At 45.7% G+C, this 26,002-nt stretch overlaps 1 protein-coding gene across 1 annotated transcript in view; it reads left to right on the forward strand.

Annotated features, from left to right (window-relative positions):
• AASDHPPT (aminoadipate-semialdehyde dehydrogenase-phosphopantetheinyl transferase) overlaps positions 1-26,002 on the forward strand; it is a 59,807-nt gene that overhangs the window by 19,208 nt on the left and 14,597 nt on the right. The window contains exons 3-4 of the mRNA XM_040340242.1: positions 18,606-18,727; positions 21,845-22,003. Coding sequence (XP_040196176.1) covers positions 18,606-18,727; positions 21,845-22,003 — 281 coding nt within the window. The remainder of the gene's footprint in view (positions 1-18,605; positions 18,728-21,844; positions 22,004-26,002) is intronic.

The following is a 26,002-nucleotide window of genomic DNA, read 5'->3' on the forward strand; positions in this document are numbered from 1 at the left end:
ACTTCTTGATCCCCCTTCAGTCTGAATTTCACCCTCAACACTCCACAGAAACTGCTTTACCTAAACTCACAAACTATCTACCAACTATCTTGACCTCTCTGCTGCCTTTGACACGGTTTAACCACGCCCTCTTTCTCCAAAACTTTACTCCTTTGGTCTCTGGGACTGTACTGTACACTGGTTATCATCCTATCTATCCCACCATACCTTCAGTGTCACTTACAATTCTACTTCTTCCTCCTCTCCTCTTCCTTTCTCTGTCGCAGTGGCGGCCCATCCATAGGGGGCACCCGGGCGCCGCCCCCCCCCCTCCTGTAGTCCCAAAAAATAAAACGGGCCCTTTAAGGATTTTTTTTTTCCTTAAAATGCGCCGCCCCCTCTGGCTCTTGCAAATAACATACATTCATGCATTGCATGAATGTATGTTATTGTTGCCAGCTGCCGCTGGTCTATTCAGGTGGCCGGATGTTGAGCGCCGGCCACCTGAATAATGGCAGCTGGTTGGCTGTGCGGAAGTGCCTATCAGAGCCAGCGCTCGTCTCCCGGATGTCTTATCCTCGGAACGTACGGGGGGTGCGTTCCTTAGATAAGACTGACGGCCGTCTCAGCCAATCAGGCTCCCCCGATTCTGGTTATCGGTAACCTGATTGGCTGAAGCTTTACCAAGGCGGGAGAAGACATCGAAGGACGTGAAAGTTGTAAGGTAAGTGCATTTTACAGGGCACAGTGGAGACAATGGGTACAGAGGCGACAAAGGGCACAGTGGCATCAGTGGGTACAGTGGTGACAATGGGCACAGTGGCAACAATTAAAGGGCACAGTGACATGCACAGTGGCAAAAATGGGCACAGTAGTGACAATGGGCACAGTGACATGCACAGTGGCATCAATGGTCACAGTGGCAACAATTAAAGGGCACAGTGACATGCACAGTGGCAACAATGGGCACAGTGGCGACAATTAAAGGGCACAGTGGTGAAAATTGACACAGTGGCGACAATTGAGGGGCACAGTGGCTGCGTTTGATGGCATGGCACAGTGGTGACAATTGATGGCACAGTGGCTGTGTTTGATGGCATGGCACAGTGACTGTGTTTGATGGCATGGCGCAGTGGCTGCGTTTGATGGCATGGCGCAGTGGCTGCGTTTGATGGCATGGCACAGTGACTGCGTTTGATGGCATGGCACAGTGGTGCGAATTGATGGCATAGTGACTGCATTTGATGGCATGGCACAGTGGTGACAATTGATGGCACAGTGGCTGCGTTTGATGGGCACAGTTAGGCTGCAACTTTTTTTTTCGTTTGCGCCCCCCCCCAAAAATGTTGAGCACCAGCCACCACTGCTCTGTCGGGTCCCCCAAGGTTCTGTTCTTGGACCTTTCCTATTCTCAATCTACACTTCCTCCTTGGGTCAATTGATTGCCTGCAATGGCATAGAAATTACCATTTCTATGCCAATGACACCCATAGTTACCCCTCAGCTCACTCCATCATTCTGCTCGCACATCATTAATTCACAAACGGACATATCGGTCTGGATGTCACACCACTTCATCAAATGCAATCTTTTCAAAACTGAGCTCATAATATTTCCTCCCCCACGTGCCCCATTCCCTGGACAAAATCAACGGCTCTACTATCAACCTGTCCCCGTGTGCCAGGGTGCTAGGTTTAATCTTGGACTCTGAACTCTTCTTTCGGCCCCACATCCAATCACTGTCTAAAGCTTGCCGCCTCAACCTCCCCAAAATTTGACCCTTTCTAACCAATGGCACGACAATGCTTCTAATTCACTCCCTGGTCATCTTCCACCTCGACTACAGCGACTTCCTTCTGATTGGATTATCTTTACATAGGCTATCCGCCCTTCAGTCCATCATGAATGCTGCTGCCAGGCTCATCTACCTTACAAACTGCTCAGTGCCTGCTTCCCCTCTCTGCTAATCTCTCCATTGGCTTCCGCTCACCCAACAAATTAAAGTGGAGGTTCCACCTAAAATAAAAATATTTCACCAAAAATCAAAAAAAAAAGAAAATAAATGAAAAAAATATATATATTTTACTCACCCTAAAACGTTGTTGCTATGCAGAAGTGCCGAATCTGCCTCTTCATCCTCCGCGGTGGATTCTCTTCCTCCTCCTACACTGGGTGTCTTCTTGTGAATGGGGCGCGCTGCATTCTGGGAACTGTGTGTGTCCCAGAAAGCAGCCGGCCCATTCACAAAGCGCCGCCCGCGCATGCGCAGTAGGAAACGGGCAGTGAAGCCGTACCGCTTCACTGCCTGTTTCCCTTACTGTGGATGGCGGCGCTTAGAGCTGCCAGGATCGAGAATCGGCCTCGGCGGGGGCTGACATCGCTGGCGGCTAGGACGGGTAAGTGTCCTTATTAAAAGTCAGCAGCTACAGTGTTAGTAGCTGCTGACTTTTTTTTTTTTTTTCTTTTGTAATGGAACATCCGCTTTAAACTCAAGATACTAACAATAACTTACAAAGCCATCCACAACTTAGAAAGGGCTGATTGCTCATTGCATAGACATGCCTGCTCAGGTACTGGCAGTTTGATTGGGTTTGAATACCCTGCCAGCTTTTAAAATCATCCTTATCTAAACCTTGGGTGCTCAACCTGTGGCCCTCCAGCTGTTGCAGAACTACAAGTCCCATGATGCATTGCAAGGCTGACGGTTACAAGCATGATTCCCAAAGGCTGGGACTTGTAGTTCAGCAACAGCTGGAGGGCCACAGGTTGAGCAACCAATGATTCTAAACTATCTAAACTTTTTTCATTATCTGTGATTGCTTAGCCATTGCCATTGTGTTGAAATCCACTGGGTGGCGCCATTGCCCCTTTTTATGCAGCCGCTTTTTAGGAATTAAACATACTGCACTGTAAATGTAAATTTATTTCTGTTCTGTCCTTTAAATGTTTGTTTTTATATCCTGCAATATGAATGGTTAGTATTGAGCTTAATTTGCTGATACATCTTTTACATCACGCTGTTATCCTGTTTACGCTCTAGAAATCACAAGTTTATACAGTCGTTTGAATAGACTTATTAGGACTGTTTGGTGAATTGAAATCGCTGGCATTTCTTCCAGATAGTTTATAACATATCGTGGAATGATTCTTGGCTTCTTTATGCTGCGGTTCCCAAATCGGGCCAAGAGGTGTGATTAAAGTAGTGAGAAATGTGTGAGGACTCAACTGGCTAATTATGCTGATGCACCGGCTTTAGTACTTTATGTATCACTGAGTCGCAAAATGTTGGCTCTTTATGGAAACCGGAGAAATGTCGGAAGTCCTTATCTGCATGCTTGTTTCTGACCAGTGACTGAAAACCTAGTGGGGTAGCATGACGGCCACCAACCTCCCTGTTACTCTTGTGACAGGCTTGTTTAGCCACTTGCCGACCATCCCATAGCAGAATTACTACTACAGGGTGGCCATTATGTGCACAATCGTGTGTGTGTGTGTGTGTGTGTATATATACATATACCGTATTTGGCGGCGTATAAGATGACTGGGCGTAAAGGATGACCCCCTAATTTTCCAGCTAAAATGTTGGTTTTGGGATATACTCACCGTATAAGATGACCCCTCACTGTGCCATTATACATGCCTCACTATGCCATTATACATGCCTCACTGTGCCATTATACATGCCTCACTGTGCCATTATACATGCCTCACTGTACCGTTATTACATGCCTCACTGTGCCGTTATTACATGCCTCACTGTGCCGTTATTACATGCCTCACTGTGCCGTTATTACATGCCTCACTGTGCCGTTATTACATGCCTCACTGTGCCATTATACATGCCTCACTGTGCCATTATACATGCCTCACTGTGCCATTATACATGCCTCACTGTGCCGTTATTACATGCCTCACTGTGCCGTTATTACATGCCTCACTGTGCCGTTATTACATGCCTCACTGTGCCGTTATTACATGCCTCACTGTGCCGTTATTACATGCCTCACTGTGCCGTTATTACATGCCTCACTGTGCCGTTATTACATGCCTCACTGTGCCGTTATTACATGCCTCACTGTGCGGCTGCCCTGCCACCCCCTACATCGTCACAAGACTTGATTGATGGCAGGAGCCAATGGCTCCCATGACTATCAATCCGCCCTGTGAGGAGGGAGAGAGCTGCTGCTCTCGGGCACAGGTTCGGTTCGAGAATGGGCTTAGGTAAGTACAAGTGAAGTTGGGGGGGGGGGGTAGATTTGTTTACATATGCAGAGCTCCGTCTTGGGTCTCTCCTTGGCGATCAGCAGGTGTCGGCGGACAACCATTAGCTGGCACCCGCTGATCGGCTTCTGCTGTAACTAATCGCAGCTGAAGTATTGCACCCTACCCGCAAGTACAGAATCGTCCGAGGCCGAGGATGAGAAGGCATCCGTGATAGGCGGAACACTGAACAGAGGTTCTGCTGGGAAAATTAGTGTTCCGCCTATCACGGAACAGTCTGAGGAGGAGGCGCGGCTTTTGAATAATGGATGGCCGCCGTCTGACACACAGGTACCCGGCGTATAAGACGACCCCCGACTTTTGGGGCATTGTTTTAGATGCAAAAGGTCGTCTTATACGCCGGAAAATATATGAGATTCTGTACTTGCGGGTAGGGTGCAATACTTCAGCTGCGATTAGTTACAGCAGAAGCCGATCAGCGGGTGCCAGCTAATGGTTGTCCGCCGACACCTGCTGATCGCCAAGGAGAGACCAAAGACGGAGCTCTGCATATGTAAACAAATCTACCCCCCCCCCCCCCAACTCCACTTGTACTTACCTGAGCCCATTCCCGAACCATACCTGTGCCCGAGAGCAGCGTCTCTCTCCCTCCTCACAGGGTAGATTTATAGTCGTGGGAGCCATTGGCTCCTGCTGTCAATCAAGTCTTGTGACGATGTAGGGGGTGGCAGGGCAGAGCCGCACTGTCTTTGTATATAGAGATAGATAGCGTGGCTCGGGATCGAGCCCACAGGTGTTTCACAATAGAAAGCAGCTTCTTATAGTGGCACAACGAGAAGAGATGAGCAAGTTTGGGGTGAAGGAACTTGACTGGCCTGCACAGAGTCCTGACTGCAATCCCATAGAACATCTTTGGGATGAATTAGAGCAGAGACTGCAAGCCAAGCCTTCTGGTCCAACATTGGTGCATGACCCACAAATGTTCTTCTGGAAGAATGGTCAAACATTCCCATAGACACACTCCTAAACCTTGTGGACAGCCTTCCCAGAAGAGTTGAAGTTGTTATAGCTGCAAAGGGTGGGCCAACTCAATATTGAACACTACAGACTAAGACTGGGATGACATTAAAGTTCATGTGTGTAAAGGCAGGTGTCCCAATACTTTTGACAATATAGTGTATTTTGCTAGTCACTGCTGCCTTCTCACTTTGTGAAGGGTGACTAGTCTTGAACATGTCTCCCCTGTAGTTTTCTGCAGGCAGCTTATAATGGGAAATAGTTATATTTAGGGGTTGCATTGAAGTTTTAAGTCCCATACACGTGGGCCGAATATCGGCCAAAGCTGAGCCAGGTACAGATTAAACCGGCCTACGTTCAGTCAGGGTCTGCGGGCGGGGGGCTTATCGGAATCTGGAAGCCCCCTTTAACATTCACCTAAAAAAAGTGTCAAAAATAAAACGCAGTACACAGGTTTTTAAAAGTAATTTATTAAGGCTTCTCCGGCGTCTTTTCCGACTTCTTCTCCCCTCTCCGGCTCTTCTGCCTCCTCCGCTGACATCTTCTGCCTCTGATGGTTCTTCTCCCTTCTCTGGGTCTTCTAACCCTCTCTGGGTCTTCTGACCCTCGCTGGGTCTTCTGACCCTCTCTGGGTCTTCTAACCCTCTTTGGGTCTTCTAACCCTCTCTGGGTCTTCTAACCCTCTCTGGGTCTTCTCCCCTCTCTGGGTCTTCTAACCCTCTCTGGGTCTTCTAACCCTCTCTGGGTCTTCTAACCCTCTCTGGGTCTTCTAACCCTCTCTGGGTCTTCTCACCCTCTCTGGGTCTTCTCACCCTCTCTGGGTCTTCTCCCCCTCTCTGGGTCTTCTCACCCTCTCTGGGTCTTCTCACCCTCTCTGGGTCTTCTCACCCTCTCTGGGTCTTCTCACCCTCTCTGGGTCTTCTCCCCCTCTCTGGGTCTTCTCCCCCTCTCTGGGTCTTCTCCCCCTCTCTGGGTCTTCTCACCCTCTTAATGTCTTCTCACCCTCTTAATGTCTTCTCCCCTCTTTGGGTCTTCTCCACTGATGTCTTCTAACCCTCTCCGGTTTTCTCCCTCTGTCCGCTGTTTTCTGACTCTGCCAGGCCTTGTCTGCTGTCTTCTCGTTCTTTTTCCTGGGTCTTCTCCCTCTATTCCTCTTCCGATGTTGACTCCTCTCTAATGCTGGGAGCGAGGTTTGCCACTACTTATATTGGCATGGGGCGGAGTCTTTAACCCCTTCCCAACCAGTGTCATTAGTACAGTGACCGTGCATATTTTTAGCACTGATCACTGTATTGGTGTCACTTGTTCCCACAAAGTGCCAGTGTCCAATCATCCACCACAATATCGCAGTCCCGCTATAAGTGGCTGATTGCCGCCATTATTATTATAAAATAATAAAAAAAAAAAAAAATTACATACATTTATACCATAGTTTGTAGACACTATAATGTTCGTGTAGACCAATCAATATACGCGTATTGGGATTTTTTCTTTTCCCAAAGGCATGTAGCAGAATAGATATTGGCCTACATTTATGAAGAAATTCGATTTTTTTTTTTTTTTTTTTTTTTTTTTGGATATGATTTAAAGCAGAAAGTAAAAAATATAATTCTTTTTTTCCAAATTGTCTATTTTTTTGCTTATAGTGTAAAAAAAATCAAAACGCAGAGGTGATCAAATACCACCAAAAGAAAGCTCTATTTGTGGGGGGGAAAGGACATAAATTAAATTTGTGTACAGTGTTGCATGACCGCACAAGTGTCAGTTAACGGCCGCCCACTGCATACATACTACGGCAGGGCGGCTCTATTGCGTGAAACAACATACCTTTACGTTGTTTCATGCAATAGATAGTGTGGACACGTGCCCGATGCATAGAGGAGGAGTCGATGTCAGTCGGCCACCTGCGATCGTTTCACACAGAGGCAGAACGGGGATCTGCCTATGTAAAGAAGGTAGATCCCCGTTCTGACAGGGGAGAACATGGAGATCGTCTGTTCCCAGTAATCGGGAACTGCGATCTCTGTGTTCTTCCTGTCAGTACTTCCCCCACACAGTTAGAAACACACTGAGGGAACACAGTTAACCCCTTGATCGCCCCTGTAGTTAACCCCTTCCCTACCAGTGCCATTTATACAGTGATTGGTGCAAATTTTTTAGCATTGATCACTGTATTGCTGTCACTGGTCCCCAGAAAGTGTTACTTAGGGTCAGATTTGTCCGCCGCAATGTCGCAGTGCTGCTGAAAATTGCTGATCGCACCATTACCAGTAAGAACAATAAAAAAATTGAAATTCCAAAAAATCTATCACATAGTTTGTAGACGCTATAACTTTAGCGCAAACCAATCTATATATGCTTATTGAGATTTTTTTTTACCAAAAAAAGTAGCAGAATACATATTGGCCAATATGTATTCTGCTGCATATTTTTGGTAGAAAAAAAAAGCGCAGAAAGCGTATATTGATTGGTTTGCGCAAAAGTTATAGCGTCTACAAACTACGTGATAAATTTATGGACTTTTTAAAAAAAAATATATATATTTTTCTTTTGAAAATGTATTAAAGCAGAAAGTAACATATTTTTTTTTTCTCAAAATTGCCAGTATTTTTTTGTTTATTGCGCAAAAAATAAAAACCGCAGAAGTAATCAAATACCAGCAAAAGAAAGCTCTATTTATGGGGGAAAAAATGACATCAATTTTATTTGGGTACAGCATCACAGGACCGTGGAATTGTCAGTTAAAATAACGCAATGCCGTATCACAACAAATGCCCTGGCCATGAAGGGGGGTAAATCTTCAGGAGGGCAAGGATTTATTCATGCAGAAAGTTGGACTTTAACCACTTCCCACCCGCCCGTAGTCTTTTTACGGCCGCAAGGTGGCTGTAAAATGCCGGGAGGCTGTCAATATACGGCCTCCCGTCGCTGGGGGGCACACGCGCCCGCCACGTCACTCGGGTGCCGATGCGCTGCCTGGCGGCCGCGATGTTCCGCCATGCACCAGCGATCGGCAGTCACAGAGACAGGGACATGGATCTCTGTGTGTGAACACAGAGATCCACGTCCTGTCAGGGAGAGGAGACTGATGGTGTGTCCCTTGTAGGTGTGTCCCTTGTATATAGGGGCAACCATCGGTCACCTCCCCCAGTCAGTCCCCTCCCCCTACACTTAGAATCACCTAGCAGGGCACACATTAACCCCTTGATCGCCCCCTACTGTTAACCCTTTCCCTGCCAGTCACATTTATACAGTAATCCGTGCATATTTATAGCACTGTTCGCTGTATAAATGTGAATGGCCCCAAAAATTTGTTAAGTGTCCGATATGTCCGCCGTAATATCGCAGTCCTGACAAAAATCGCAGATCGCCGTCATTACTAGTAAAAAAAAAAAAAAATGTCATAATTATATCCCCTACGTTTGCGCAAACCAATCACTATAGGCTTATTGCGATTTTTTTTTTTTTTTTTTTTACCAAAAATATATAGAAGAATATGTATCGCCCTGAAAAAATAAATAAAAAAATTGGATATTTATTGTAGTAAAAAATAGTGGGCTAGATTCAGGTAGCCCTGCGTAATTTTGTGCGGGCGTAACGTATCTCCGATACGTTACGCCGCCGTAAATTAGGGCGCAAGTTCCGTATTCATAAAGAACGTATGTGGGCCGGCGTAAGCCCGCCTAATTCAAATGGGGATCATGTGGGCGTGTTTTATTTAAAGAATTGTTGACCCTGCATATTTTACGTTTTTTTACGAACGGCGCATGCGCCGTTCGTGAAAGAATCCCAGTGCGCATGCTCGAAATTCCGCCGCAAATCGTCATTGCTTTCGACGTGAACGTAAATTACGTCCAGCCCTATTCGCGAACGACATACGTAAAAAATTCAAAATTTGATACGGGAACAACATCCATACTTAACATTGCGTACGCCTCATAGAAGCAGGAGCAACGTTACGCCGGAAAAAGCCTTACGCAAACGACGTAAAAAATTCCGCCGGGCGCACGTACGTTTGTGAATCGGCGTATCTAGGTCATTTGCATATTCTACGCCGAAAACGACGGAAGCGCCACCTAGCGGCCCGCGTAAATATGCACCCTAAGATACGACGGTGTAAGAGACTTACGCCAGTCGGATCTTAGGCTAATTTCGGCGTATCTTGCTTTCTGAATACAGAAAGAAGAGCTTTGAATTTACGCGGCGTATCTATAAATACGCCGGCGTAAATCCTTACTGAATCTAGCCCAATGTGTTTTTTTGTTTTTTTTCTAAATTGTCGCTTTATTTTTGTTTATAGCGCAAAAAATAAAAACCGCAGAGGTGATCAAATACCACCAAAAGAAAGCTCTATCTGTGGGGAAAAAAGGACGTCAATTTTGTTTGGGAGCCACGTCGCACGACCGCGCAATTGTCATTCAAAGCGTGACAGCGCTAAAAGCTTTTTTTTCTGTATTAGGAAGTTGGCGGTTTTATCTCGCACTCCTTTGTGGTGAAAGTCCACAGCCATCTAACCTTTTGCTGTCAGCATTTGTTGACTGCAGAGACTTGCTGTTTGCAGCTTTCATCATGTGCAGTGCCCTCTGCGGGCCTGACATAAGGAGGTTTGTTGTGACAGCCTTTGTAGTGGAAAATCGCGGCTTGGAAAAGTTGTGCTTCTATGGTAGAAAGCACAGAAGACGTCCTTTTTTTTTTCCCCCACGTATGTTTTATCTGAAAGAGCGATTGGATATACTAAAGCATTTTAATTAGGTTTTTCTCTTGGGCACAAATAAAAAACGGAGAATATGCAATCTGTGTTTGTTGACGGTTTTACTGTCCCTCGGTGCCCATGAATTTATACCAGACTGGCATTCTTTTAATCTTTCAGACTGAGCTTCTTGTAACAGCTGATGTTTATATGATATATGTAATATTGTTTGTTTGGACTACTGCCATTACCTGGTGTATAAAGAGACCCTGTCACAGCCAGATAAACTTACAGTAAAGTTGCTGATTTTGTACATTTGCCCACTGACAATGAAATGTTCAGTCTATAATTTTAATGGTGGTAGGTTTATTTTAACAGTGAGAGACAGAATAACAACAAAAATATATAAAAAAAAAAAAAAAAAACGCATTTCAAAAAAGTTTTATAAATTGATTTGCATTTTAACCACTTAAGTCAGGGTTTGACAAATTTGCTTGGAATCTAGGAGCCAGCTAAAAAAGTTAGGAGCCAGAAAACGCACCCCGTCCCGACGAGCTTGCGTGCAGAAGTGAACACATACGTGAGTAGCGCCCGCAATGCAAAGCGGTGTTCAAACCACACATGTGAGGTATCGCCGCGATTGGTAGAGCGAGAGAAATAATTCTAGCTCTAGACCTCCTCTGTAACTCAAAACATGCAACCTGTAGATTTTTTTAAACGTCGCCTATGAAGATTTTAAAGGGTAAAAGTTTGTCGGCATTCCACGAGCGGACGCAATTTTGCGTGACATGTTGGGTATGAATTTACTCGGCGTAACATTATCTTTCATAATATAAAAAAAAAATGGGTATAACTTTACTGTTGTCTTATTTTTTAATTAAAAAAAGTGATTTTTTTCCCCAAAAAAGTGCGCTTGTAAGACCGCTGCGCGGGGAAGAAGATGGCAGTGAAAATAGTGAAAAATTACATTAGAATTGCTGTTTAAAGTGGTTGTAAACCCACTTTTTTCACTTTTACCTACAGGTAAGCCTATAATAAGGCTTACCTGTAGGTATAAAGAATATCTCCTGAACCTGTACGTTTTAGGAGATATTCCCCTCGCAATGCGGGCGGCGCATGCGCAGGGGGGGGATCCACGGCAAAAGGACCGGCATCCGCCGGACCCTGCCGATTTTAAATCTCGCGCGGGAGTGACATCGCTGCTCCAGCCAATCACAGTGCTGGAGCGGCGATACCCGGAAGACACGCCGGAGCAAGATGACATCTCGCTCGGCGTGGACCAGGTAAGTGTAATTCACCTCGTTCCGAGGTAAGTATTTCATAATCGGCTAGTATGCGGTGCATACTAGCTGATTATGCCTTATGCCTTTTGCCTTGCAGGTTTTAAAAAAAAAAAAGTTTATGCGGTTTACAACCGCTTTAACTTGTAATACCAACGGCCACCACCAGATGGCGCCAGCTCACATTTCTAGTCACCATGGCGACCTGGCGCCCGGGATTTGTCGAGCCCTGACTTAAGGACCTCTTCACGCCGATATACGTCGGCAGATTTCGGTGCACGCGACCCGGTCCGAAGCTCCGTGACCGCGGAACTCGCGGGCCCGATTGCCTCTGGAGTCCCGCGATCGGTCCCCAGGGCTGAAGAACGGGGAGAGCCGTGTGTAAACACAGCATCCCCGTTCTTCACTGTGGCGCCGTCATCGATCGTGTGTTCCCTTTTATAGGGAATCACAATCGATGACGTCACACCTACAGCCACACCCCCCTACAGTTAGAAACACAGATGAGGTCATACATAACCCCATCAGCGCCCCCTGTGGTTAACTCCCAAACTGCAATTGTCCTTTTCACAGTAAACAATGCATTTTAAATTCCTTTTTTTGCTGTGAAAATGACAATAGTCCCAAAAATGTGTCAGAATTGTCCGAAGTGTCCGCCATAATGTCGCAGTCACGAAAAAAATTGCTGATCGCCGCCATTGGTAGTAAAAAAATTATAAAAATGCAAAAAAACTATCCCCTATTTTGTAAACGCTATACATTTTGTGCAAACCAACCGATAAACGCTTATTGTGATTTTTTTTTTTTTTTACCAAAAATAGGTAGAAGAATACGTATCGGCCTAAACTGAGGAAAACAATTTTTTTTTATATATTTTTGGGGGATATTTATTATAGCAAAAAGTTAAAAATATTGCATTTTTTTCCACTACAAGGCCACAAAGCCGCGGCCTCAATTACTGGCCGTTGCGGGCCCGCCGCGGTCTCACGGCGGGGGAGGTGGTGGCGCACGGAGGCACAGGACCCTGTGTCTCCGTGCTCCCCAGCCGCGTGATCGCGGCGGACCCAAGACAGCCGGTAATTGAGTGATATGAATAAATAAACACTTAAGGGGGCGTACCATCATCCAGGGTATAGATGTATAAAAATTGGTTCTGAGGTCCCCAAACCAAAGAGCCAAATACTGGGCGGCCCAAATAACCCCCCCATATTTGTCTCTTTGGTTTGGGGACCTCCGAACCAATTTTTATACAGGCCGGTAATTGAGGCCGCGGCTTTGCGGCCTTGTGAATTCCCAAGCTTCCTTCTGTGACCTGGCACCATCTTGTGGTGGCTGTTGGCATTACAAGTAAAACCAGTTCTAATGTGTACATTTTCACAGTTTTCACTGCCATCTTCTTCCCTCTAATTAGAACCCCCAAACATTCTATATATTTTTTATTCTAACACCCTAGAGAATAAAATGGCGATTGTTGCAATACTTTCTGTCACGCCATATTTGCGCAGCGGTCTTACAAGCGCACTTTTTTGGCGAAAAAATTACACTTTTTTTAATTAAAAAATAAGACAACAGTAAAGTTATCCCAATTATTTTTTTTATATTGTGAAAGATAATGTTACGCCGAGTAAATTCGTACCCAACATGTCACGCTTCAAAATTGTGTCCGCTCGTGGAATGCCGACAAACTTTTACTCTTTAAAATCTCCATAGGCGACGTTTAAAAAATTCTACAGGTTGCATGTTTTGAGTTACAGAGGAGGTCTAGGGCTAGAATTATTGCTCTCGCTCTAACGATCGCGGCGATACCTCATGTGTGTGGTTTGAATACGGTTTACATATGCGGGCGCTACTCACGTATGTGTTCGCTTCTGCGCGCAAGCTCGTCGGGACGGGGTGCGTTTTCTGGCTTCTAACTTTTTTAGCTGGCTCCTAGATTCCAAGAAAATTTGTCAAACCCTGCACTAAAGGTTCATTTTAAATATATTTTTTTTAAATAACAAACATGTGATACTTGCCTCCACTGTGCAGCTGGTTTTGCACAGAGTGTCCCCAAACATTCTCTTCTGGGGTCCCTCGGCAGCTTTGGCGGCTCCCCCTACATTAGATAACCCCCTTGGAGAAGAGCTCTCTCGAGGGGGTTACCTTGTGCGCGCGCTCCCGAGTCATACACTCGGCGTACCTAGACGCTGAGTGTATGACTCGGCCCCACCCCTGGTGCCCGCATCATTGGATTTGATTGACAGCAGTGGCAGCGCCGACTGCCAAGGGATTTAGGGGAAAAGGTAAGTACTGTATTTATTGGCGTATAACTCTCACTTTTTCACCCTGCAAATCAGTTGCAAATGGCATGTGCGTGTTATACGCCGGTAATGCAATTTGGGCTGCGAGAACGAGGAGAGAGGCGGGACGAGCGCCATCAGATTACATACAGCGAGAATCTCCTGTTTACTCTGCGGCCTCTGTAATAGTAAGTCCCATCTCCTGGGCCAGCATTGGACCAATGTCCTGTCTATCATAGAAGCCGGTCCAGGAGGCGGGACTTTGTATTAAAGAGGCCACCGAGTAAACAGGAGATTCTCGCTGTATGTAATCTGACGTCGCTCATCCCGCCCCCTCCCTGAGATGGACATTGATCAGGCTGATCATTCATGGCAATGGGGAGGCTGCAAATGGGCATTGATTACGCTGCATTGATGGTCAATTGTGAGGCTGCAGATGGGCATCGATTACGCTGCATTGATGGGCAATTGTGAGGATGCAGATGGGCATTGATCAGACTGCATTGATGGGCAATTGTGAGGCTGCAGATGGGCATCGATTACGCTGCATTGATGGGCAATTGTGAAGATGCAGATGGGCATTGATCAGACTGCATTGATGGGCAATTGTGAGGATGCAGATGGGCATTGATCAAGCTGCATTTATGGGCAATTGTGAAGATGCAGATGGGCATTGATCAGGCTGCATTGATGGGCAATTGTGAAGATGCAGATGGGCATTGGTCAAGCTGCATTGAAGGGCAATTGTGAAGATGAAGATGGACATTGATCAGGCTGCATTGATGGTCAATTGTGAAGATGCAGGTGGGCATTGATCAGGCTGTATTAATGGGCAATTGTGAAGATGCAGATGGGCATTGATCAGGCTGCATTGATGTGCAATTTTGAGGCTGCAGATGGGCATTGATCAAGCTGCATTGATGGCCACTGACCCTTATTTTGCTTCAAAGTTCTTCATTTAAAATTTACGTTTTTTTCCTGAAACTTCCCTCTTAAAATGAAGGTGCGTGTTATATGCCAATAAATACTGTATATCATCTTATTCATTATCCCCGTGGCAAAGTAAGCAGCTATCTCTTGCAGTGGGAGGAGGACCCACTGTAGATTTAAAGCGGGGGTTCACCCTAAAAAAAACATTTTTTTTTTCTAGCATGCCATCAAGCATACTAGCGCGATCTACAGTACGCCTTTCTTTTATTTTTTGGCGCCATACTCACAGTTTACTGCTGTAGTGAAGTTTCAGACTCCCCGCGGGGAATGGGCGTTCCTATGCAGAGGGAAGATGATTGACGTCCGGCTATGGCGCGTCACGCTTCCCGAAGATAGCCGAAATAGGACTTGCCTCTTCACGGCGCCTGCACAGTCGGCTCCGATGTCTGTGCGCAGGCGCCGTATAGCGCCGTGAAGAGGCAAGTCCTATTTCGGCTATCTTCGGGAAGCGTGACGCGCCATAGCCGGCCGGCAATCATCTTCCCTGTGCATAGGAACGCCCATTCCCCGCGGGGAGTCTGAAACTTCACTACAGGATTAAACTGTGAGTACGGGGCAAAACAAAAAAATAAAGGCGTACTGTAGATCGCGCTAGTATGCGTGATGGCATGCTAGAAACTTGTTTTTTAGGGTGAAACACCGCTTTAAATCCTTTTTTTTTTCCCAGAGTTCAGCTTTATAGCTAGAAGCAAATATAAGCACACTGGTAGTTTTTCTTTTTCCTAATTCATTACCTGGCATGTTCTATTGGGTATTTCTCAGTAATCTTTCTTTGCCATGGCCATGGCGAAGTTATTGATTTGCTGCAAAATGAGCTATTGATTTCACTAATAAGCTAAATCTGCAGTAAAGCCTTTAAAAAATGCATTTTAGCAGACCTCTCTAAACGGTGGGGTTCGTGCATGCTCCGCTCCAGGTTTTCTGTATTGCCTTTGTTCTTTCAGTTGAAATATTCATGGATGATTTTTGGATACAGAAAAAGGGGCTTGCTTCCGCCTCCATCTTTCTGTGGAGATGATGGGCAGATTGGTTAGACGGAACAGGTGGTGCAGTAGGTACACACATGATTGGATGGGTATCTTTGGCAGCACCTCCCCTAGTTACCAGTCTGATCAGTGCAGCCGATTTTCAGATACGGGTTTAGACTTCAAACAGCTCTCTGTGGATTGTGATGGGATAAAGGTTATTAATTACTAAGCAGCTCTCCTGGATAGAATCCCATCAATATGAGTCACTCAATCCACTTCTGTAGTGGCAGGCAGATGCCAAACGGGGATATTGATTGAACAGGTTAGGAGAACTCCACCCAAAAACAAGATAATTAATAGCCCGTTAAAAAGAAATCAAGCAAGCTGGTTTTATTGCAATATTTATTTTCAATTAATAGTTGTGCCCTGCAGTACTTCACACACACACAAGGTGCCCTCAGTCTGATGGCCAACATCATGCAACCCACTTCCTCTGAGCCCAGACTCTCCAAGACCTCCATAATACATTCATTATTATTCATTACAGCAGGGCTCGACAAATCCTGGGCGCCGGGTCGCCATGGCGACTAGAAATAGGGTCCTGGCAATTTGGCTTGGAAGGGGAGCTGGCGCCATCTGGTGGTAAGCAGTTGGTATTACAAGTTATTACCACCAGATGTGTGAGCTGGCGCCATCTGGTGGTGGCCGTTGGTATTACAAGTTAAGCATTACAAGTTAAACAGCAATTTTAATGTAATTTTTCTTCCCTCTAATTAGAACCCCCAAACATTATATATATTTTTTATCCTAACACCCTAGAGAATAAAATGGCAATTGTTGCAATACTTTCTGTCATGCCGTATTTGCGCAGCGGTCTTACAAGCGCACTTTTTTGGGAAAAAATTACACTTTTTTAAATTAAAAAATAAGACAACAGTAAAGTTATCCCCATGTTTTTTAATATTATGAAAGATAATGTTACGCTGAGTAAATTCATACCCAACATGTCACGCTTCAAAATTGCGTCCGCTCGTGGAATGCCGACAAACTTTTACCCTTTAAAATCTTCATAGGCGACGTTTAAAAAAATCTACAGGTTGCATGTTTTGAGTTACAGAGGAGGTCTAGGGCTAGAATTTTTGCTCTCGCTCTACCAATCGCGGCGATACCTCACGTGTGGTTTGAACACCGTTTACATATGTGGGCGCTGCTCACGAATGTGTTTGCTTCTGCGCGCAAGCTCGTCAGGACGGGGTGCGTTTTCTGGCTCCTAACTTTTTTAGCTAGCTCCTAGATTCCAAGCAAATTTGGATGCAGCTCTTTTCTATCTAGCTTTTATCCCGCCCATGAGATATAAGGTCTTTTTCACCCCAAATCTCATATTTAAGAGGACCTGTCATGCTTTTTTTCTATTACAAGGGATGTTTACATTCCTTGTAATAGAAATAAAAGTGACACTTTTTTTTTTTTTTTAAAGAACAGTGTAAAAAATAAAAGGTAAAATATAAATAAAAGTTTTAAACGCGCCCGTCCCGCCGAGCTCGCATGCAGAAGCGAATGCATACATGAGCAGCGCCTACATATGAAAATGGTGTTCAAACCACACATGTTGGGTATCGCCGCAATCTGTAGAGCGAGAGCAATAATTCTAGCACTAGACCTCCTCTGTAACTCAAAACATGCCTATGGAGATTTTTAAGGGTAAACGTTTGTTGCCATTCCACAAGCGAGCGCAATTTTGAAGCGTGACATGCAGGGCTGTTTGAAGGAATTTGGGGGCCCCAAGCAAAATGGACATGGAGGCCCCCCAATCTGCCCCCCCCGGCACGAACGCAAAGCCTACAGGAACCACAGCACAGCGATACAGTTTAAGTTCACCCACACCCTCCCTGTGTCCTCCTTACTCCCCTCCCACCCTCCCTGTGTCCTCCTTACTCCCCTTTCCACCCTCCCTGTGTCCTCCTTACTCCCCTTTCCACCCTCCCTGTGTCCTCCTTACTCCCCTTTCCACCCTCCCTGTGTCCTCCTTACTCCCCTTTCCACCCTCCCTGTGTCCTTACTTCCTCCCTATGTTCTTTTTACCCCCCTCCCCTCCCTACCGTACCGCGCGGTAGGAGATTCAGTTTCCTGTTCCCGGCCGGACTGAAAGGAAGTGAGCACTCAGTGTGCACTTCCTGTCAGTCCGGCCGGGAACAGGAAACTGAATCTCCTGTACCGTGCGGTACCCGGCCGGACTGACAGGAGGAAGGAAGAAGAGCTCGGCCACGCTACAGGGAAGGGGAAGAAGTGACGAGAGAGGCAGCAGTGCTGCAGCCACCTGAGGCTCTCTATAGAGCGCTCAGGCGGCTGCAGCATTTATAGGAAGCTTGGCAAGGACCCTGCTTGGGGCCCCAGGCCAGCTCGGGCCCCCAAACAATTGCTTGGTTTGCTTGCCTTGTCGCTATGGGCCTGGTAACATGTTGAGTATCAATTTACTCGGCGTAACATTATCTTTCACAATATTGAAAGAAATTGGGCTAAGTTTACTGTTGTCTTTTTTTAAAATATAAAAAAAAAAAAAAAATTGCGCTTGTAAGACCGCTGCGCAAAGATGGTGTGACATAAAGTATTGCAATGACCGCCATTTTATTCTCTAGGGTGTTAGAACCCCCAAACATTATACATGTTTTTCTAAGTAATTTTATAGCAAAAAAAAAAAATGTGTTTGTTAACTTGTAAACAACAAATCTGAAAAAGAGGCTCGGTCCTTAAGTGGTTAAAGTACATCTACTGAATACACAGCTGCATGAATTTGTATCTTTTATATGCGCCTGGATCTGAGCTATGTTATGAGCCATTTCATACTTTTTATTGCTGTGATATTTTTATTTTTAGCTTATTTGAGTGGATGAATTTTCCAAGCCCTCCATGCCTAAGCCATATTTTATTTGATACTACAGTGCGGAGCCTGGCTGGGTTTCCAGGTGCCATTAGTCCTGCTCTCAGACCGAGGCTCCCAATACTGTACTATACAAAGTCATTTATATAAATTACAGGGAAGGAGCGCTACGATAAATCTTCAGCTTGATTCGCCCATTACTGAGCCAGAGCAATATTACTGCAAGGTCACATTTTACTTGTTAAAAGTGAAAAATATTGTGTTTAGCCCGCACCATTTAAATTTATGTTTGCAATTCTGCAGGCAGCGGCTCGACCGAAGAGTTCTTTCGTCTCATGCATCGTCAGTTTACCGAGAGGGAATGGCACTCCATCAAGAGCATGGCCGGCGACTGGGCTCAGCTAGACATGTTCTACAGACACTGGGTAAATCGCAGGCTCCGGAACAGCTGATAAATAAGGTCTGGGCTTCATATACTCCTCATCATGTCACCCCAGGGCCTGGGCTTTGTACCATCGTATACCAGAGAAGCACATAGAGAAAAGGTTTATCTGATATCTCAGAAAATGCTTTTCAATTACATTTTGTTTGCGATACGGCACTGCGTCGCTTTAACTGACAATTGCGCGGTCGTGCGACGTGGCACCCAAACAAAATCGACGTCCTTGTTTCTCCACAAATAGAGCTTTCTTTGGGTGGTATTTTGATTATCTCTACAATTTTTGTTTTTTGCGCTATTAACAAAGCGCACCAATTTTGGAAAAAAAAAAACACAATATTTTGTACCTTTTGCTATAATAAATATCCCCAATTTTTTTTTAAAAAAAAAGCTAAGTTTAGGCCGATATGTATTCTTCTACATATTTCTGGTAATAAAAATCACAATGAGCGTATATTAATTGGTTTGCGCAAAAGCACACTGTCCCCGGACCAAGTCTGTCCCTGGTTTTGTCCCCAGATTGGATTTAATAGGGGGCAGGGGCAATTTCAAAGACAATCGGTCCAGAATTAAAATAAAAAAAATTATAATTACACACCCGCCCCGCTGTGCCTACCTGCATAGGGGTGGGTAGTATTTTTTCCATTATCTGTGCCCCTTTCTGATGATTATGTGCTGGTTCGGAGCGGAGGGAATATTTCTTCAGTTTTGGGCGCATGCCCATTCAGCTCCGCTCGCATGTTCTTCTGCCTTGGCTCAAATCCTGGCCAGCCACCTGCCTATCTCCTTGCCTTCCCTGGCGGAGTGATCTTCCTCCGCTCCCCATCCAGTAGTAGCCGGGGCCTGAATAGTAAGACTTGTGAGGCGGGTGGCGACGGGCAGAGAGTCGCTGATTGTTGCCATTACTAGTAAAGAAAAAATATGTCCCCGGATTTCATTTTAAAAATCTGGTCATCTTACTCTAAAAGTAACCAACAATCATGGCTAACCCAACACTTTAGTCAAAAAGAAGGAAATGTGGACACCGATCCTGTATACCTCTAAAAGAAGCCCTTAGAACTGACTAACCGGGGCCTCCGGATCATGGACTAGCAACTGCTGAAAAATGGGGGTCCCGTCACAACCACATGGTAAGAGGTCAACAACAATAAGAAAAAGGAGAACAGAGGGGGAGAGGAAACGGAGTAGAAATGGGGGATAGGAAGAGGGGGTAGAGCCAGACTACGGGACGTTGACCAACTAAGTAGAGACCTTACGTGGGCATTATGCCGGGATGCCCGGTCGGAGGGCAATGCCTACGTGATGAGCTCAGGGCTCCCAGATTGATTCAAACCGGTCTTTAGAATCGAGCAGAATGCTAGACAGTTTTTCCTGGGTCATGATACAGGAGATTTTGCGTTTGGCAGCTAGAACGGACACTTTGGGCTGTTTCCAGGCCCTAGCTAACGTTATTTTAGCTCCTAATAAAATAAAGTGGATCAAGATTTGAATGAATTTGTGAGTCCTGGGGATGTGGGCGTTGGGAGGGCTACATCAGGGGTTCTTGGGACCCGTATGCCTGTTACTTTTAGGATTAAATTGAACACTCTTCCAGAAGGGCCTAATTCTAGGGCATTCCCACCAGATGTGGGCCATAGATCCAACCATTTCGCAAACCTCTGAAGCAGAGTGGGTCGCAGATGGGAACAAGAGTGATAGTTTGGCGGGGGTGAGGTACTACCGTGTCAACACTTTGAGGTTGGCTTCAATTAGGGAGACATTTTGGATCCCCTTGTATGCTCTAGAAAAGGCAGACGACCAAGACTCCAAATCCCACTGTATTTGAATATCATTTTCCCAAGCCGACATGAAAAGTGGCTTTGCTTCCTTGTTGGGCTAGTGATTGATATATAACAGAGATCCCAGCCCTCTGTTCCGCTGCCCGCCCACGCCACAGCTCGTAGGCCGTGAAGCGGGGGGGAATGGGTTTGTGATGATTTTTTTTGATGACAGGCTCTCACTAAAAGACCCTACATGTCTCCTCTGGGCTCCACTGAATGTAATGCAATGCAAATCGCACTGCATTACATTCTTTACAGGCCTTGATGGTCGGAGACACTGTCAATGGAAACCCAGAAGTGACGTCGTACACGTGACTTTGGGGTCAGCAACAAGAAGGGGTGGAGAGTGGACGTGTGTTTGCTCTCCTCCCTTTCCTCTTGGCAGGACCCGCTATGCCGATCAGATGGGCAAGCGGAGCTAGGGATCCATGGGGGGGGGGGGTGCACGGGGTATGTGGAAGCATTCGGAAAAAGCTAGGATGCAATTTCAGTGGCGACCTGGTGCCTGGGATAAGACTCAACATTCCTGTAGTAGCTGACCTCTGTTATGGCCCTGGGAGAGGAAGGTGCAGCATTGGAAATCAAGCATCATAATGAAGCATGCTGATAGGAGTAGAGAGCAGATGGACGACTTCAGCAGCATGCTGCTGTTGCTTTTATGTCTAATAACAGGCTAGGGGCAGCCGGTGGCCTTGTTTTTCGGTCTAACTGTAGCATAAAATAGGTGGGTCACCAGCTGTGCTGTCTTCTATGGCTGTGTAAATCTCAGAAATGGCTGGACAGCAATACAAATCCTTTGGAGGGTATAACCGCTCCTATGTGTGCAATTCAAATGTGTATTTAGTTGTTTATCTGGCATTTGGTTGACTTCATGGAGCTGTAGACACGTTGCTGTATTTTCCCAGTAATCCCATCTGCATACTGTTCCAGTAGTGCTTAAACATGCTTTTTGCATTTGCCTTAATCATCCGGCAATATCCCGCTAAGCAGTGTAATGTTACAGAAACAAACATATGTTTCTCACCGTGGAGAGTACAGAGGTTTTCCGCAGCCCTGACACGAGCCACATATTGCTCTTGTGTGTGCGTTTTTTTTTTTTTTTTTTTTTTCGTTTTGCTGATAAGACGCTATAAATATTTTATTTTAAGAAGCTCAACATTCATAAGGATGAGTGAGCAGATATGTGCCGGTTTTATTAAGAGAAAAGAACAGAGTAAATAATGTATAATATTTTGTTACAATCAATTCTGAAACTTTGGTGGATTCTGTGTTTCTCCTTCTAGGCTCTAAAGGAAAGCTTTATAAAAGCCATAGGGGTCGGACTAGGCTTTAGTCTGCAGCGTGTCGATTTTGGAGTGTCGCCCATAACTATGGAGGTCGGTAAGGTTTACACAGAGACCAAAATGTGGCTGGACGAGGAGCTTGAAAACTGGTCTTTTGAGGTAAGCATGTGAAAGGTAACTGTGAAGCTTCATCATCTCTTGGGGTCCCCTTCTTGCATGTTACCATGGCTGTTCAATGAGACTAGGTCACTGGAGAGTTAGGCCATCAGATCAGGCCGCTTCCATGTACTACTCTGCTATGCCTGGCCGCTTCTCTGACATACTCTCTTGTATTTAACCGTCTCTCCTCCAAATCAGCCGATGCCCATTTACCATGGAGGGATCTGGACAGTTTAACATGCAATACTTTATTTTATTACAGTGAGTGCAATAGTGTGTGTTTTTATCATTTATTCCAATAAATCTACACTAAGGGCCAGATTCACATAGAGATACGACGGTGTATCTCCTGATACACCGCCGTTTCTCTGACTTAGGCCAGTCGTATCTATGCGACTGATTCATAGAATCAGTTACGCATAGATATGCCTAAGATCCGACAGGTGTAACTGTGTTACACCGTCGGATCTTAACTGCAATTTAAAAATGGCCGCGGGGGGCGTTCTCGCTGATTTACACGGAGAAATATGTAAATCAGCGTGATACGCCAATTCACGAACGTACGCGGACCCGACGCAGTGTTGTTACGACGTTTACGTAGCGGTTTTCCCGGCGTATACTTACCCCTGCTTCTATGAGGCGCAGCCAATGTTAAGTATAGCCGTCGTTCCCGCGTCAATTTTTTTTTTTTACGTCGTTTGCGTAAGTCGGTCGCGAATACGGATGGCCGTAATTTACGTTAACGCCGAAAACAATGACGTCCTAGCATTGTCATTTGGAGCACGCGCACTGGGAAATTTCGCCGGCGGCGCATGCGCAGGTAAATCGGCGCGGGGATGCGCCTGATTTAAATTGTACACTCCCCCCTAGCCGCGAAATTTGAATTCCGCCGGGGGAGTTACGATCCGCCGGCGCAAGTTTGGAGGTAAGTGCTTTGTGAATACTGCACTAGCCTCGCAAAATTGCACCGGCGGATCGTAAATCACATAGATTACGCGGATCTAAAGATCCGCTAATCTATGTGAATCTAGCCCTAAGGCTGCATTCACACCTGAGCGTTTTGTCGCCTGAAGAGCGACGCTCAAAAACGCTAGAGGGGAAAAAATACATTACTGTCTATGGAGATGGTTTACATCTCCACTCCAATACGCCTGAAGCCGAACGCCTGAAGCTCAAACAAGTTCCGGACCCTTTTTTGTTGCGCGTATCGGGCGGTTTGGGCGTTTATATTTCCCATAGAAAGTAATGGAAACGCTCGATTCAAGCGACTAGCGTGACAACGAGCGTTTGCTACAGGCGTTTTGTCGCTTTAATCAATAGAACATTTCACCCAGGCAGAAGATAAAAAAAATCTACCAACATAGCAACAAGTGATGAAAAGATGATAATTTTTCCTATTGGCTAAAATAAAAAACGTCGAAGTACAAAAATGTCGGACGACGCTGTATGCAAACGCGCAAATAAGCATGAATACGTGCAAAAAAACGCCGGAAAAAACGACCGAACAACCTACGTTCAGGTGTGAATGCAGCCTTAAAGGGGTTGTAAAGGTTCAGTTTTTTTTTTAAAACAAACATGTCATACTTGCCTCCACTGTGCAGTTGGTTATACACAGAGTGGCCCCGATCCTCATCTTCTGGGGTCCCTCTGCGGCTTTCCTGGCTCCTCCTCTTCACAATTGTCACCGTCGGAGGAGCGCTCTCCTACGGAACACCCATGCAGGTGCGGTCCAGTGTCCTGCTGCTGCGTTGACACAGACAGCAGGACTTTGTTCCCGCGCCTGCGTCATTGGGTTTGATTGATAACAGCAGGAGCCAATGGCTGCACTGCTATCTATCCAATCAGGACACGAGACACCGGCCAGAGCTGGTGTGCTCATTCCTGTTGCAGGAATTACAAGGGTTAAGGTAAGTAAAGAAGGTTTTTCACCTTAATGCACTAGGGTGAAAAAGGTAGAGGGTTTACAACCCCTTTTAAAGTGTTTTTAACCCTAAAAAAAAAAAAGAAAAGCATGTTATACAGCACAGTGCTGTGTAAGTTGGCCCTTTCTAACACCTGAAATAAATGTCTGATACTGCCAGTTTCTGCCCCCCCCCCCCTTGTAAACTGACCACGGTTTATCATGGCTGCTGAGCCCTGACGCTGTGGTCAGTTTACATGCCTCTGTCATCTGCTATGTCTCCTTTATTTAAAAAGAAAAAGCAGATTTCCACCTTCTTTCAGAGCGCCTCACGTAACCACCCGCCTCTCTCCTCCCCTCCTCCCAGCTGAAGTCAGAGGGAGTTCTTGGCCCCTCCCACTGTCCCACTGTAGCTTTCAGACTGAGAGAGTAGAGAGGCGAGAAGTCATGTGAGCACCGGGAGGCGCTCTGAAAGGGGGTAGAAATCTGCTTTTTTTTTTTTTTAAATAAAGGACATACAGTGGGGAACTCTTATTGTTACCTAACAGAGTGGATTGTAAGAACATGACAAGTGGCTTTACAACCACTTTAAGAGATGGTGGCCTCTTTTTTGTTTTTTTCATCAGAGTCAGGTGTGAGTGACACTTTTAGGGTCCTTTCACACGTGCGTGCGGACGAACGGACCGTTTATTACAAGTCCGTTTACGGACTTGTAATGTATCCCTATGGGATTGCAGACGTTAGTGGATGATGCATCCGCTAACGTCCGCAAAGTTCTGCTTTTTCAGACGGAAAAAAAAAACTATTTTTCTTCCGTCTGGCAGAACGGATCGGATGAATACGGACACACGGTCCGTATTCATCCGATTCCCCATAGGGAGAGCAGAGCAAAGACAGGGCGGTCTCTGCACAGACAGCTCAGCGGGGATTTACGGAGGATCCCCGCTGAGCCGACGAACACACACGGGGCGGATCAATACGGATCCGCTCCGTGTGAAAGGGCCCTAACTTTCCCAATATTTTTATGCTGTCAAGATAAGAGGAAAACCAGAGAATATAACAGCTAGAAAGGAGGTGGCTGTTTACAGGTATCACTGGAGCTGAGTTTACCCCTGGGGCTGCACTGTACTGAGCAACTTTGACCAACGCCGTCTCAAAACATAGACATTGCAAAAACCCTTGTGCACCACCATGTCAGTTTAGGCCTGCATGCTTTGGTGGTGTGTACTGAACAACTGTACCTTTTTTTTCAGGGCAGTGTGTTACAACTCAGTACGCTGCATTGCACCACACTGTGGCCAATAAAACGTAATGAAATGTATTTTGTGACATATCAATAAAGTTCATACAAAAAAAGTAAACCATGCCATGTTAGGTTTTTAGCATTGCCGCCTTTTAGTGCACTCCAGTGGCAGTGCGGTAGTGCACGCTGCTGCTGTGAATGGGCTTTTAAAATAACATGCAGAGTCAGAGACAGATTCAATTGTATCTAAGCCCAAAAACAAAAAAGTGGTGGCTGCATTTGTTTTCACTTTTCAGGCTCAGAACATTTTCAGCAAGTACTGAAAATGAAGAGCCTTGGTCACTGCAACAAAAAGTACAAACATCACCCTTAGATCTTGTCAGATTTAGAGTCCTTAGTCGCTTCCTGTGAGCTGAAGAGAAGCACAAAGAACCTTACCTCTAATGTGTAAACTACTGGTTCCATCAGTCTACCATGTAATGGAGATGAACAAAGGGGAGACCTGTTTAAAGTCCAACCAGTGTAACAACCTTGTCTGCCCCCAAATATTCCACGGATAAAACAATGTAGACATGAAGGAACAGGAGGTGATCACCAGTTAAAAAAAAAGAAGAAAAGTCTGGGGAAAAAAAACTAGTGCGGCCGGCACAGATAATGGAACCTTAGGTTAGGTAGCTTCTTTAGTTCCCCTATCCATTCAATCGTTATGGGAAATTATTACTCTAGGCCAGGGGGGTCAAACTCAATTGACTCGCAGGACGCATCAGCATTATGGTTGCAGGTGCAGGAACTCAACCTTCCCCCTCAGTGCCGAACCACATTGAACGGTGGGTGTGACCAAATTGCACTAACAGTG

The sequence above is a fragment of the Rana temporaria genome, chromosome 2 (assembly GCF_905171775.1).
Source record: "Rana temporaria chromosome 2, aRanTem1.1, whole genome shotgun sequence".
NCBI lineage: Eukaryota > Metazoa > Chordata > Amphibia > Anura > Ranidae > Rana > Rana temporaria.